This window comes from Crocodylus siamensis, chromosome 4, assembly GCF_052110815.1.
Source record: "Crocodylus siamensis isolate JL-2025a chromosome 4, ASM5211081v1, whole genome shotgun sequence".
Classification (NCBI taxonomy): domain Eukaryota; kingdom Metazoa; phylum Chordata; order Crocodylia; family Crocodylidae; genus Crocodylus; species Crocodylus siamensis.
This window is the reverse complement of record NC_143398.1, coordinates 41,341,752-41,357,914: the sequence shown is the minus strand read 5'-3', so window position 1 is coordinate 41,357,914 and position 16,163 is coordinate 41,341,752. Positions and strand designations below refer to the sequence as shown.

Genomic DNA, 16,163 nt, shown 5'->3' with positions numbered 1-16,163 from the left:
TAAGAATGTATACATTTTGCTTACAGGCACCCCCCCCTTTCAGTTGAGTCTCAAAAATAACTTCTAGAACTTACGATTTTAATTCTTTAACATCTGGATTACTTTCTGGTAGGACCCCAAATCCTCGACCATAACCGGTGCCACCATGAAGATGAAACTCTATATACAAAACATCAGCCTGATTCTCTGGACAGGCCTGCTTTGCATGTAGGCTGTAAATTCTTAGAAAGCTTCCAACCTAAACAAAAAATGATAATCCTGAGGATCTATCCCTTTTTTAATTTTTATTAAAATTTCTTCACAACAATAAGCTGGTGAGCAACTGTTCCAACACACCCAGTTGCCCCATGGATATGACTTTATATAATGTCTGCTCCTCAAGCAGACATTGCTGCTACAGAGCAAATAGGCCAATGCGTTTCTTTCCCAGAGGCATATAATGCCTTTTTATTGATTCAGTCAGGCTTTCCAGAGAATCACAAATATGTAGTTCCTTTGATAAAACTGAGCATTTGGCATCATGCACCAGTACAAAAAGAGTAAATTAATACAACAAAAGTAATTTAATTGTTTAATGAACAGATAATTACCATATTTACTTGAATCTAAGATGAGGTCCCCCCCAACAAAGTAAATTTTGATTTACCTTAATACAAGTACCAGCTGGGGCACACGATTGCTGTGGCCCAGGCTCTAGGACTTGGGTGATGCCATGGCTGAGCCATTGCCTGCCCTGGGCCTAGGTGGCTCATGCTGCTGGGGAGGGGGTAAACAGTAGGAAGAGTAGAAGGAAGACTGCACAAAGGGTGTGGGAGACCTGTGGCATGCAGTTCAGAAGCATGGGAGGGACAGGGGAGGCTGTGCAGCTTGCCCCTCCCCTGCTGCTTACCTTATGCTCTAGCCCCGACCTCAGTCATAGTTTCATAGTAGCTAGGGTCAGGAGGGACCTGAACAGATCATTTAGCCTGACCCCCTGCCACAGGCAGGAATGAATGCACAAGACCCCAGACAGGTGATCATCCATACTCCTCTTGAATTTGGCCAAGGTAGGGGCGAGGACCACTTCCCTGGGAAGCTGGTTCCAGATTTTGGCCACCCTAACTGTAAAAAATTGCTTTCTGATCTCTAACCTAAACCTATTCTCCATCAGCTTATTACCATTGTTCCTTGTCACCCCAGGTGGTGCTGGGGAGAAAAGGGCTCTACCTATTTGCTGTTGATCTCCCCTGAGGAGTTTGTAGGCAGCCACCAGGTCCCCCTCAGCCTCAGATTGCTGATGCTGAACAGGTTCAGGTCCCTCAGACTCTCCTCATAGGGCCTGTCCTGCTGCCCTCTCACCAAGTGGGTGGACCTCCTCTGAACCCTCTCCAGGCTGGCCACATCCTCTTTAAAGTGCAGCGCCTAGTACGGGACACAGTACTCCAATTGTGGCCTAACCAAAGTCACATAGAGGGGGAGTATCACCTCTCTGGACCGGCTTGAGATGCATCTTTGGATGCAAGACAAGGTATGGCTGGCCTTTCTGGCTGCGGTCTGGCATTGGCGGCTCACGTTCATCTTGGAGTCAATAATGACTCCCAAGATCCCGTTCTGCCCCTGTGCTTTCAAGAGGAGAACTCCCCAGCCTGTATATATGCTGTGAATGCCTTCTCCCTGGGTGCAGCACCCTGCATTTATCTACGTTGAACCCCATCCTATTCTCATCTGCCCACTTTTGTCATCTGTCTAAATCTATTTGCAACTTTTCTCTCCCTTCAAGTGTGTCCACCTCTTCCCACATGTCAGTGTCATCAGCAAACTTGGACAGTGTGCTTTCCACCCCCTCGTCCAAGTCGCTGATGAAGATGGTTAAACAGTGTGGGCCCGAGGACCGAGCCCTGGGGTATCCCACTGCTCACATCTTGCCAGGCTGAGTACAACAGCTACTCTCTGGGTCCTGACCTGGCCTGGCTGCTCCTCCCAAGCTAGGCCAGGATGAGGCCAGGACCACTGTTGCAGACTACCCCAGCTACAGCTGCTGCAGAAAGTAAACAGTGGAGAGGCAAATAGTTGGGGCAGGAGCTAGGTTTAGGGGGGCACAGGTAGTGGGGGACAAGTGGCTACAGAGAACAGGCAGCTGGGGTGCGGGCACATGTACCAGGCGGGAGGGAGCAAGGGGCAGAGGGATAAGGGGTGGGAGTTTAGAATCTAATTACTGGGAGGCAGGTCATCTTAAATTCAAAGTAATCTTGGATTCAGGTAAAACAGTACTATGAGGAAAATCAAAGCAAAGACCAACACTTTTCTGAGTTCCAAACCATTTAGTACTACTCCAGATTCACTCTCCAATAGAGCAGAGTAAGTAAAGTGGTCTACCTTCTTTACTTGGAATGAATTTTGTTCCATCTAAACAGTCTTTTCAAACTACAAAAATAATGTTAACTATTCACTAAGGTATCTCGGAAGAAAAAGGTCATGAGATTATTTGGTATTTTACGCATTTTAAAGTTAACATGCTGATAAAAATGTCATTTTTCTTATGGGAGGCAAATTTGCAGTGTGTCATGTTGTTAATTCCCTGTTAACCTTCTTTAAGGAACTTTGAATTTAATTTACTATTAGACATAACTCCTTTGTGAAACATAACCCAGGACTTAAGGTTATTCCAGGCGCTCCTGACATGGAAGGAATTCAAACACATCTCCCGCTTCCCAGGAATGCCGCAACCACTAAGCTGAGTTGCTTGGCTGTTTATATCCCTTGATCGCTTTAGAACTCAGGCGAAAAATGACACAAAAAGGAATCTTTGTTCCATTGTCATGTAGTTAGAAATCTTTGTGTGAATACATTGTTCTGAGCAAATTTCCAAAGGTAAAATTAAAGGGAGGGGGAGGATTGTATTAAGAAACTTAAATCCTCCATGTTACAGGGGTGTAGGTTGTAGCCATGTTGGTCTAAGGACATAGGCAGACAAGGTTCTTTGGGTGAATCTGATATCTTTCATTAGACTATTTTATTAGGCCATTAGAGGATTTATTAAATCCTCCATTGCACCCCTTTACCAAGCTGATGCTGGATCAAAAATCTCCAGAAGTTACTTCTGTTTTTATTTTTCTTTAACTAGTGCTAGACTCAGTAATAACTGACACCAATTTGACAGAAAACTCTAAGGGTTATTCACTGGACTTATTGCCAGGTCTCCAAATTGTATAAACCAGTAAACTCCAGGGAAACCATTCAAGTTATGCCCAAATTATGCAAATCTATATTAGCTAATGATTTAGCAATTATATCTATAGAATCATTGGTTTTATGCAACATTTACAGTAACCTGCCATGAAACATGCTTTAATTGTTTACACACCCTAATAGTTACCTTTTAAAAAGAGGAACATGTGATTATGTGTTTTGTATTTACCACCTTAGATGATGAGAAATATTGAGACGTGAAGGCACCAGAGGTAACATACTGAAGGTAATGCTCCATTAAAACCATGCGAGACTTGCTTTCAATAATTGTGGAAATCACTCCTAATACAAAGAAGGTAATCAAAATAAATGAGTCCTAGAGGGAGACTTAAGAGGAAGAAAGTTTGCAAGGTGTGAAGGACTGAATAGAGCACTGCTATAATATAAAGAAAACAGAGAAAAGGCAGAAGTTGTGTCTGGGAAGTGATCATGAGAGCCCAGAACCATCATGAGATGGCTAAGCACAGGCTGTGGGTAGAAGAATAAGATTCACTCAGTAGCAAAACTGCCCCAATTACTGAAGAGGAGGTTAAAGAACTTGAGTTCTGACAAAGATCAGACATCAGTTCAGGCTTTCAAGACAGCACTGTATATACATCCATGGATAGATGGAGCAGGGGGTGAAGATGATGGTGATCTGACTGAAAGCATGATAAATAGAGTCAAAGGTCCAATCTGAAGGCTGTAAGTAAAGGTATTTGTGGACATGCACATTTGGAGACATTTCTAAAGGTTCTGAAGATTGTAAGATTCTAAAAATCTAAAACTTATAAGTAGATTTCACATTTATTTCCAGAGCATCATCATGACCTTACAGATTTCAGAATTTATTTTAAAACATGATTAAATAATTTGAATAAAAAAGCAATAATAATTTAATAACACTGGTAATAAGTATTCAACTGGAGCAAGGAAAAAAGACTGATCTTTAATTTTTATTATGACAGCCATCATATCCTTATGGCCTACAATAAATTTATTTCAGTCAACTCAAGTTACTATGTTTCTCTGAGTTCCCTCTGAGCCTAACCACTAGTGGATGTGACTCCTTTTTATCTTGGTATGTGAGTTAGCTGTCATTATGTAAGCATTAATTCAGGTCACTGAGTAAGAGGGTTCACACAAACTTTATATTTTGAGATCCTTCTCTTTACCTAGAAGCCAAAATTTTGGCTATCATCAGTTTTTGTTTAACTAAACACCTTGCACCAAACCTCTCCTTTCTAGGAAGTGAATTTGGGAAAGCAGTGTTTATTTCAATTTCAGGTGTATTTAAATAAATAATACACAAAGACACACACAGAGCAAGTAAATATCAATTTGAGTTCTGGCTATCCTTTAGAGATGTGATTTTATCAGAATCTTAAAGTGCTGGATTTAAATTGAACAACTAGATGCTTTGTTTCTGCTAGATCTCTGAAAGTCTTTTTATAGGATGGAATATATATTATTATTTCAATAACTAAGCTGTTGTCGCCCTTCTTTTCCTGAAAATGCCTCCAACTAAATTAGTGATGAGGGGAATGCATATTTTCTTGATGGAATGGAAATTTGGTACTTTTCAAGGTACTATACTATATCTCATGCTCTTCAACAGATAAAAAGCCTTCATGTAGATTATTTCTAAACACAGGTAAGAGTACGAACTTGCTGCTGTCTTGTTTAAGCTGTGCTCTGCAAGAATGCTGGAAAGATTCTATCTAGATTATTTAATATCTCTCCCACGCTCCTATCCTTCTCCACCCTTCCAAATGAATCCTCTAGGAAAACAGTCTTACTGATAGCAACTGATAATTTATACAGAGGTAACCTGCTCCTGTTTTAGAGTGGGATTTTTCAGCTAAAGGGATTTGTTCAGATGTAGTGAATCTATTTAAGAATTTTTGACAAGGTCTTTTCTGTGGAAAGTCACATAGCAGACACAATACACTACGATACGTACATAAGAACCTGGATCATTAGTTGTTTGCAATCCACTTAATTTGCAGTGGGTAGCTGAATTAAGGACAGTTCAGCAGACTGCTTCAGCTTTTACTTCAAAGGGCACCACTTCTCCATTTAACTGCAGCTCATGACAGATGTGATACCCTTTGAAATGAAAGCTATAACAAACCACAGCTAGAGAACCCCAGAACTCCTGCACAGCTCTTTGTAGTAGCTATATACACCCCACCCCCTCAGGCTAGTTCACAAATCCTCATCTTTATAAAGGGCTAAGGAACTTAACTTAGTGAACAATCTAGGTTTTACTGCAGTATAATATTCAATTTCATAGTTTGTAGTCACTGACCCTTTAACTCTGAAATGATTTTACTGAAGCAACACATTTTAAAATCACAGAAAAATAGGGCTGGAGAGAACCTCAGAAACCCATCTAGCCCAACCCCCTGCTCAAGGTAGGACCATTCCTGTCTAATCTAGACAAGTTTTTGTTTAGCTGATTCTCAAAAACTTCAGGAACAACCTTCATGCACAAATACCAGGCATAATGGCCAAAACGTCACCAAACACACCCTTTAATGTGCCACAGGTAAAGCAGGGAGACAAAGCTACTATCAATCTCAATGGTGCATGAACAGGAAGTAGTTTTAAAATATGCAAGAGATCCACAAAAAGATGACTGCACTCTTCACTACAGAAGGCGGCAAAACTCTCCACAGTCCATGCTAATTTCATTGTAGGGTAATATCACTTTCTGATCCCAAACGTGGTGATCAGTCTGGCCCTCTGTGGTAGAGTAAGATGCTCTAGCCAGGAACCTCCGTTTTTAAGTTCCAGCTAAAGCATCACTACACCCCGGTCAAAATCCCAAAACTTGGCTGCAGCCAATGGCCCATGCTTCTGAGCAAGACAACTTCACACCAACTTCTGATACCTAGAATCATAGAAAAATGGGGCTGGAAAGGATCTTCATAGGTCATCTAGTCCAGCCCCCTGCTAGGAACAAGAGAATTTCTATCCAAACCATCCTATATAAATCCACTGTCTAACCTATTAGCAAAACTATGCAGTCAATCCCAACACAACCACAAAACATAACACACTAATCTGCCACAGGTAAAGGAGGGGGACCAGAGTGGCCAACATTTTGCTGGTTATTAAAATATACTCAAGAGATTGGAGGAAGATGGCCATGCCCCTGCTAAAGAGAAAGGCAAATCCCTCTGCAACCTATACCAATCTGATCATGGGGAAAATTTCTTCCTGATCTGAAACAGTCTGACCCTGAGCAAAGGGCAAGATGCTCTGACCCTCTACCCGGCACTTCTGGGTTTTTAAGTCCAAGGAAGAGCACTGGCACACTTCAGTCAAAATCATGAACATCACATGCCTCTCAAGGCTGGGGGTGGGGATGGGGGGGCACAGTGATCACCCACAGGTGTCAGTACCAGGGTGGGGGTGGCAACCATCAATCAGCAATTGGCAACTGCTGGCGGTGTCAGCAGCAAGGTGGGTGGGGTGGCGAGCAGTGACCACCCACAGGCGCTGCCGGCAACAGCCAATGTTAGGGGGTGCATGTGCACCTGCCACACATCACTAATAGTCAAAACCCAGCCTTGGCTGTAGCCAATACTCAATACTTCTGAGGAAAACAGACCCCCACCCACACATGCACACACACACACAGCAGCAGGAGGGGGAAAAAATTCCCTCCTGCCCCCCATGGGGAAGAAATACCCATAGTAGATCACAGGCATAGTTACTCCTAGATCATCCGCAACTAGCGCTTAACACCTCCAATATTGTGAGGTTCTTTAACTTCCACTGCCTGACTTTTCTAACAGTGAAGAAGTTTTCCCCTGATATCCAATCTAAACCTACTTCGCTGCAACTTCAAGCCACTGCTAAGGGTCCTGCCCTTTGTATAGAGGGAGATACATTCTTCTTTATGGAAGATCTTCAGATAGTTGAAGACTGCCATCATGTACCCCCATAATCACTGCTAAAAATGCTCAGTTCTGACAAGTTCTTTGTATGGCTTGCCTTCCAAGCTCTTTATCATTTGTCATCCACGTTGGGACCCTTTTCAACTTCTCCTTACCCCTATTAGAACGTGGAGCCAAGAAGAGCACATAACACTCTGAAAGAGCCCTAACAAGTGGTAAGCAGAGCGTCATTATCACCTCTTAAGTCTTGCATCTGATATTCCTGTTGATGTAAACCAAAATAATTTCTGCTTTTTTTGCTGCTGCATTTTAGTGATCATGGGGCTCATTTGTAGAACTGTGTCTGAACTTGTCAGGTCTCTTACAGCTTAAGTATACAGTAAAATAAATTGTAAGATAAATACTAATAACTGATGTAAGCTTTTATGTTTGTATAATTATGATTCTGTGTTATTTGGTTTCTTAAGCATCACATTATATTAGAGCAATAAATTCTTCCATCTTAAAGATATTAATGGTATTGTACCTTGCTATATTTTCAACATTACTAACCTCAAACATTCAAGTCACAAGTCAGGCTACAAAAATGATTCTTTTAAAATAAGCTTTAGTTTCTTTTCCTTCTGGTTTCGGATCCTGCAGGATACATTCACTTCATACTGTTAAACCTTTCCGCAAAACCATGAAGGATAGAAAGTTACTTTCTTAAAATGAAAAATGAGGGCTCCTATACACATGCAGGGAGGCTTGTCTACAGCACGCAGAAGCAGACTCGATTAATTGAGTCTGCTGAAGCACGGTAATCACCATACTCCAGCATCATATGCATCAGTGTCTCCATGCTGCAAAATGAGCGGGGCACTTTAAACTAAGCTCGTTCAATGAAAAAAATTTGAACGGGAGAGGTTTTGAACCATATTGTATTTATCACATTTCAAAACCTTTTCGTATTATTATTACTACTACTACTGCTACATTTAGAGGGAAGTTTCTCTTTTTTATTTTTCCTTCAGAGTAAGAACAGATAAACAATCAGCAATGAGTACCCTGTCTAAATTTGCGGCTGACACAAAATTATGGGGTAAAGTAAACACACTAATGGGAAGGGATCAAATCCAGGCAGACCTGGACAAGTTGGAAAAGTGGGCAGAAAAGAACAGGATGCAGTTGAATAAAGACAAGTGCAAAGTGCTGCATCTAGGGAGAAGGAATCACCAACACACCTATAGGCTAAGGGATGACCTCAGCAGTACAGTGGCAGAAAGGGATCTCAGAGTCATAGTTGACTCCAAGATGAATATAAGCTGGCAATGTGACTAAGTGATCAGTAAAGCTAACTGCACTCTATCATGCATTAGCAGGTGAATCATGAACAGGTCCAGGGAGGTGATACTTCTCCTCTATGCAGCATTGGTGAGGTCGCAGTTGGAGTACTGTGTCCAGTTCTGGGTGCCACACTTCAAGAGGGATATGGATAACCTTGAGAGGGTCCAGAGGAGGGCCACTCATATGGTTGGAGGCCTGCAGGTAAGGTCCTACCAGGAGAGACTGAGGGACCTGGATCTCTTCAGCCTCTGCAAGACAAGGCTGAGAGGGGATCTTGTGGCTGTTTACAAATTCATTGGGGTGGGAGGCAGCAAGAAACTGGAGATGCTCTGTTTACCAGGGCACTCCTTGGAATAACTAGGAATAAAGGCCACAAACTGTCAGAGAGCAGATTTAGGGTGGACATCAGGAAGAACGTCTTTACAATAAGGATTGCCAGAATCTGGAATAGGCTTCCAATGGAGGTGGTGCTCTCCCCTACCTTGGGGTCTTTAAGAGGAGACTGGGCAAGCACCTGGCTAGAGTCATATGACCCCTGCGCTCTTTCCTGTCCAGGGCAGGGGGTCGGACTCGATGATCTATTGGGGTGCAATCCAACCCTAACAACTAGGAAACTATGAACATAAGAAACTAGGGCATTTTTACACATGGAAGTAATGCAGCTCTGGGAGCTTTGAAAAGCCTGGCACTGTGACACTTGCAGTTGTATAAGCAGCAAAATGCATGTCAGTACTGAGAAAATATTGGTGGCGCGCTTTTGAACCAAAACACATTGGAGGTGCTTTAGTTCAAAAGCGTATCCCAACGTTTTCTCTGTGCTGTTGCGCATTTTGCCGCTTATGCGAAAGGCACTCAGCGCAGTGCAGTTCGCATCAGCTTGTGTGCAGAGCAGACTTGATTAATGGATCTCTGACACATCACGGGACAAAAAGGTATGTGTATAAATGCCACTAGTTTCTACAAAGGTAAGATATGATATTCATTTTCCCCCAGTGTTCCAAATGTACTGGTATACTCAAAAAGACAGTACAAGCCTCCAATTTATCTATCTGGAGCAGCGTGCTAGAAACAGACTACATTAATTCAACAAGACAAGTGGGAAAACGTCACTGACAAACTGGTAACTGATCTGCAGCTTCAATTCCCACTGCCCCAAAATATAGTTTTAAAACAAAAATTTTATGGGCTAATTGTTAGCAAGTAGGCAAAAAACCCCACAGACTTGAACTTCATGTGAAATCAAACAGTGACACAGGGATACCCTCACGTATCTAGCATAACTAGAACAAATCTTCCAGGGACAAAATAAGAAGCCTGAGAGAAGTCAATTAGAAATAGCTGAAGAGCTGTGAGATCAGGAAAGACAGTAGGTTACAGAAAAAAGATTCAGTGCTGAAAGAAGACTATTTATATGGAACTGTCAGCTGCACAGAATTAAATTAGAAAAGTCTCAGAAGTGAGTACATAAAGAATTTAAGGGTGACACTGAATTGCCTACTAGTAGTACGTGTATAACAATATTTTAAAAAACAAACTCAAAGAAAACACCATACAGTCAGACTAGGCCAAGGAGTAAGTTATAATTATTTGGATCCTGATTACACAATGCATAAAATAAATTACAGGATAACAATTCACATGGGATACTAAAAATATATTAGTATCTATTTCTTACAGGATGTTCTATTACCTGTAAAATACCACAAACTCCTTAACAACAGTCAATGTCATGTTAAACTACTGAAGAGATTACTGGAGTAAGAAGTTATAGCTTCACAAGGGGTAAACGCAGTTTCTTGCACCTTGGTTTTGGTTTTTAAACTAATTTTGTTCTCCCTTCCCTTTCTAAAATTATGAGGAAATTCAGAAGAGTTATGGTCTAGCTAGTAGTAAAAATTTTACCCAAAGGGCTATTAGGACTTTTGTTTTAAAATGAGAGTGACTATGAGGGTCAGACAGTAGCGTCAACTTTGGGTTATTGGCCTCAGTTTTAAGTCTGAAAAGTGAATAAAAGACAGACCCAGGCACATACAAGTTTGTTTGTTTTTTGATTGAATCAATAAAAAAACCATGCAAGGCTAGTCATATTATAAATTTGGCTAATAGCAAGAATTCCTGAGCTGTACATATTGTTTAATAGTTAAGTTCTGTATTACTACTTGTATCAAAACCCCCCAGAAATAAAACTTTTTGATAAGTTATGACTTGGGTCTTTTAATTGCCTGAATGATGAGATTTGCCAAGATCTGAGGAAGTTAAACATCAATTTTGGAACTGTGTTTTTATAAAGTAACTGCTTACACAATTGGAGGCAAATGAACAATTTCTAGAGCACAAAATGAGTCACCTGAGTATTATGTAACTGGACATTAACTATCACTTACTCAAAAAAAGTAGATAAGAAATACTGGATTTAAAAAAACAACACCCCCCACCAAGCGTTTACAAGCCATTGCTGCACATTACAAGTTGTTTTGAACTTCAAAGTGAAACTACTATGCTGCAGTGTATTAATCAATGATAAAGCTCTCCAAGTTTCTTTGACCTACAGAATATTGCTTCTCATTGCATTTTGAATGTATCCATACATAGTATGCTTGTCCATTGTTGGCAACTCCAATTAATTTTTTTGAGAATTGATAACTATTATAGCAAGCAAAGCCAAATATTAAGTCATACAGTTACGAATATCAACAGAAAAAGCAGGTTAGCTGCAACTATGCACCATGTAAGGCAAAGTGCAGTATTAAAAAAATCCTTTGGGAGGCAGCATTGGACACCGTTAGTAATACTAAGCCAATTCAGAAAATATATTTAGAAAAAGCATACAGCACTTTTATAAAAACTTTAGCCAGTGCTAATGTATTATCTTGTTTATAATTAAATAATTCACAACCACTCTATATTTGTACTCTTTGAGGACTACCATTTAAAGACAAAAAAGAAGCTTTCCTTATTTGAATCTGAATAATTGTGCTAATGAATTACAATTCTGAACTGTCTACAAATATGAATAAATAAAACATATGTTTTGCTGTTGATTGATATGTTGATTTTCAGTTAATCAAAATACCAATCAACAGCAAAACATGTTGTATAGAACAGGGTGAAAACTCATGGTAGAAATAGGTACTAGGAGAGTTCAAAGATGAAAATTAAAAAAAAGTTTTAAAAAAGGTTTATGAAACATATGGTGAATAACCATAGTAACGGCTGAAGCATACACATGCTCATCAGACCAAGTTCTCATAATATACTTGGTATATCTGCATTTATATAAAACAACACACTATTTTAAATAAGGTTTACAGAAGCATCCATTAAGAAGCTAGCACAGGTCAATAGAGCAATCTGGTAATTATGTCAATAATTTGTTTATACTCACCTTTGGAGCCCGTTATGTTATCGATCAGAAAATATTAAATATCTAAGTATCTAATCTCTATTTTTGAAACTCAATGTACAACATGCCTATACAACATGCACTAGTGATCTGTTGATCCATGTCAGCATTCTATATTGCAGTTCATAATGAGATCAAATGTGCAAGATCAAACTGTGTAAGGAGAGGGCAAACAGGTGCACAAACTCACTTATGCTAAGGGAACAAAAGAACTAAAGATTTTAGAAATGCCACCTCCCTTTTAAAAATGGGCAATAATGCTCTGGGTACAGAAAGAAGACCTTACCTTCGTTTTTGCCAATTTAAGGAGGGCCTCTTATATGGCTGAAAAGGTACTATGTTTTCTTATTGCCTACGCCCTAAGAGGTCTGGAGGCAAAAGACTTCAAGAACAATGTTGACGAATCACAAACTTACCTGATATGGGAAGATGAATACAGCTACTCTATGCAAGGTAAAGATGATTTATCAGTAGCAAATAAAATGTAGCTATTATCTAACTCTCTTTAGCTTTTTCAACAGAAAAATCTTGCCAGCAAAAAAATACACTATATTCAAATATTGAGTTTTCAGTGGCATATGCTGTGAATGTGTGGGTATATCTATACACGCTATTAGCGTGCAACAATAAACTCTGGTGCAATATGTGCCAGAGTTTATGGCTCCTGGGTGCTGTGTTTGAACATGTTTCTGGGACCGCAGCAGGTTGAGCTGGGTTGGAGCAGCCCCAGCTGGCAGCCTGCCAGCCTGGGTCTGCTCTGACCTGACTCAACTAATTGAAGAGGGGCTGGCTGGGACACAAGGGTGCTCTAGTGTGGGAGGTAGCCTCCACAGTGAAGGGCCCTTGTGCCCCAGCCAGCCAGCCACCATCAACGTTTACACCGAGCTGCTGAGTAAAAAACTTTGCAGCAGGACAGTATTTGTATTTATAAGTACCACCCTCCTGCAGAGTTTATTAGTTTGCTGCAGCCTAATAGGCCACATCTGTAGATGCAGAGATGTTTACTGCAGAGCTAATTAGGCACATCTGTAGTAAATACCTTGTGTGACGGGCCCTGTGAGTTTTAAACATATTTCTGTGGGAAAAGTGATTGTGACATCATACTCTGTGATTGGTTATAAATTGAGTCTAGCATCCCAACCAGCTTCTCTACACTTTCTATTGTTTACTCACAGATGTCTTGTTCCTTTTAAATCCTTTTGAACTTCTGTAGTGTACACTAAAATATTTTGTTTTTACATTGTCTTCCAATGTTTTTATACTGACACTAAGTTTGTATAAACTAGTTTATTTTTATATTAAACACAATTTCCAAACTGCAACTCTTGTTGCAAATGGTACATGACAATATTAGAAAGTATAACCTACTATTTTATCAGTGGTTTACATTACAACAAAATTATGAAGGACTTTCAAGATCAGAAAAAATGTCTCAATGAATAGTGTAGCATTCTCTTGCTTCTACGAACTTAAATTGCCAAAATCCCAGCATACAGGCCCAATTTGGGGGCTTTTCTAGCCCTTCTGATTGAAAAGCTCTTAAACATGCTTAACTCCTATTGGGTGCATCTACCTGAGCCATTTTACTGTGGAACTGCCTAATTAGCTCAGCAGTAAAATCTTCGCATCTACACATGAAGCTCTATTAGGCTGCAGTAAACTACTTACCTCTGTGGCATGTTAGAACTTGTAAATACAAGTACTGTCCTAAGGCAGAGTTATCTACTGCACAGCTACGCATGTGTAGCTGCTGACAGGACTGGCTGGGGCATGAGGGTGCTTCAGTGTGGGAGCTGCATGCTGGTAAATCCTGCACTGCAGCATCCTTGTGCCCCAGCCAGCCCCGACACAGAACGTTGAGCTGGGTTAAAGCAGCCTGACCCACCCTGTTAAGCAGGGTTGCACAGGCTGACTCCATGTGCCTTCTGCCAGCCTGGGGCCACTCCACCCCAGCTCAACATGCTGCAGTCCCAGGCACACATTCAAACGCAGTGCCCAAGAGCAATAAATTGGCATAACATGTACCAGACAATTGCTTCTCATTAACTGCACTTGTAGATGCACCCACTGTTTTCAAGGGATGTCAAATACAGGCTTAAATTCTTTCCTGATCACTACAGAACAAGAAACATGAAGAATTAAATGGAATAATATAGCCAGGTTTAATCAATTTTTCTCTGTTAAAAAGTATGGACAACCTACTTATAATATTAGTAAGCCCTTCAGTAAACTCTCTCTTTTACGAAGAACCACCAGTTTTAATTAGGAGTCATTTTAGTTTATTCTGTTGGACAAACAAGCAAAATTGAGTGCACACAGCCATTAAACTTCAAAGGCTTGTAAAGTTTCAGCGTACAGTACCTGGAATCAGCATTTTTATTATAATCTCTCCTAAATACGATCCATCTATTACAGCAAAAAGTAAATGCTGTAAAATGAATACAAAGCAGATTTAACTTGTACATTTTAGCTTTAGCCTTTAGTCAAGAAAATGTATGCAATTAAAATTCTAGTGAATTTCAGGGACAAATGAATGCCTATTTGATTAATCATGCTGTGAAATCACTTTTACTTTTATGGTTAGGGGCTGCTTTCTTAACATTTGAGAAAATGCAGATTTAGTATCTTGGGACCATTGAGGTGAGATCCAAGGAGGTGATCCTCCCCCTTTATGCGGCACTGGTCAGGCAGAAGTTGGAGTACTGCGTCCAGTTCTGGGCGCCGCACTTCAAGAAGGATGTGGACAACATGGAGAGGGTCCAGAGGAGGGCCACTTGCATGATCCGGGGGCAGCAGAGCAGGCCCTACGAGGAGAGGCTATGGGACCTGAACCTATTCAGCCTCCACAAGAGAAGGCTGAGGGGGGATCTAGTGGCCTATTACAAACTAGTCACAGGGGACCAACAGGCATTGGGTGAGTCCCTGTTCCTCCGAGCACTACCAGGAGTGACTAGGAATAACAGTCACAAGCTGGCAGAGGGTAGATTTAGGCTAAATATCAGGAGGCGCTACTTCACGGTCAGGGCGGCTAGGATCTGGAATCAACTTCCAAGAGAAGTGGTGCTGGCTTCTTCCCTGGTGGTCTTTAAGAGGAGGCTAGATGAACAACTTGCTGGGGTTGTTTGACCCCAGTAGTCTTTCCTGCCATGGCAGGGGGTAGGACTCGATCTGCTCAGGTCCCTTCTGACCCTACAAACTATAAAACTATTGTCTGTGTTTCTTTGGTCCTCCAACTCTCAAAACCAGATTTGAGCCAAGTCCTGTCACTTCTCTATCTACCACAGATACAAAACCAGCCTCTTCCTGCTTCTGTCCTTTGGCAATAACAAGGAGGTGGGTAACATTTCAAGTCTCTTTCCTTTTCTCCCAGCTTCCCCTTTTCCAAGCTACCTAGTCAGATAAAGCTTTTACCTAGGCTGTTAACTGTTCTAATTTTTTTTATTAAACATCCTTATACATTGCCTTCTGTCACTTCCTTCCATTTCATCAATCTCTCAACAGCCTTTTCAATAACACTACAAAAATCTCAAATCAATCCTCCCTAGAGTTCAGAGAGGCTTGTCTGGGCACTACTGCTAACAAAGGAAGAAGGTTGTTCTGATGGTCTGAGTGCTAGTTTGGAAACAGGTTCAATCCCCCACTTCACCATGACCTTGCTTCACAAGCTGCATCCAGATGTGCAGGGATGCGAGGTTTCTGGCACTGCAAACCTCTTTGTAGTACCACAAACTACATGTGGTGAACATTAAAACGTGCCCCGCACTAGAAATTTGCAGCATGGGGTGAATATTTGATACTGGAATTTCCTGGTAACAAAAAAATATGCACAAAGATCAGCATAATACTGACACGGAGACCAGGCCATCCAGAGCAATGCCCTGACTGGCGGCCAAGCTTCCGTGCTGCCCAACCTGTGTTCCTGCTGCTCCAGGCCACCAGGTAAGATTGCTGGGGCCAGCATCAGTTCTGGTCCCAGCATCTAACTCCCCCCCTAGCTGAAGAACTAGACAAGGGCAGTTTGCCCATTACAGGACAGTTAGTCCCACAATAAAATGCACATGCAGGAGCATACACTGAGGCAATTTGTCCGGATGTGGCCATCGAGACTCTTTGTCCTTTAGTTAGTCTCAGGTAGTGCGGGGATAAAAGCTGTTTCCCTACCTCATGGAGAGAAATGAACTGTGGAGTGTTGAGAAAGCATAATAATAAGTGCCATACAAGTACCTAACATAAATTTGATTTTTTCTATAACAGAAATATAAAGGGATATAGAAGGGGATAAAAAAACCAGACAAAACCAGGCACTCAGTAACTTGGAC

At 41.1% G+C, this 16,163-nt stretch overlaps 1 protein-coding gene across 6 annotated transcripts in view; it reads right to left on the bottom strand.

The window, feature by feature from the left end:
- The window catches only part of POT1 (protection of telomeres 1), a 190,923-nt gene that overhangs the window by 44,979 nt on the left and 129,781 nt on the right, over positions 1 to 16,163 (bottom strand). For all 6 annotated transcript variants that reach the window (XM_090042161.1, XM_090042162.1, XM_090042158.1 and 3 more), the window contains one exon: positions 75 to 238. In XM_090042161.1, the coding sequence (XP_089898287.1) occupies positions 75 to 238 (164 nt within the window). The remainder of the gene's footprint in view (positions 1 to 74; positions 239 to 16,163) is intronic.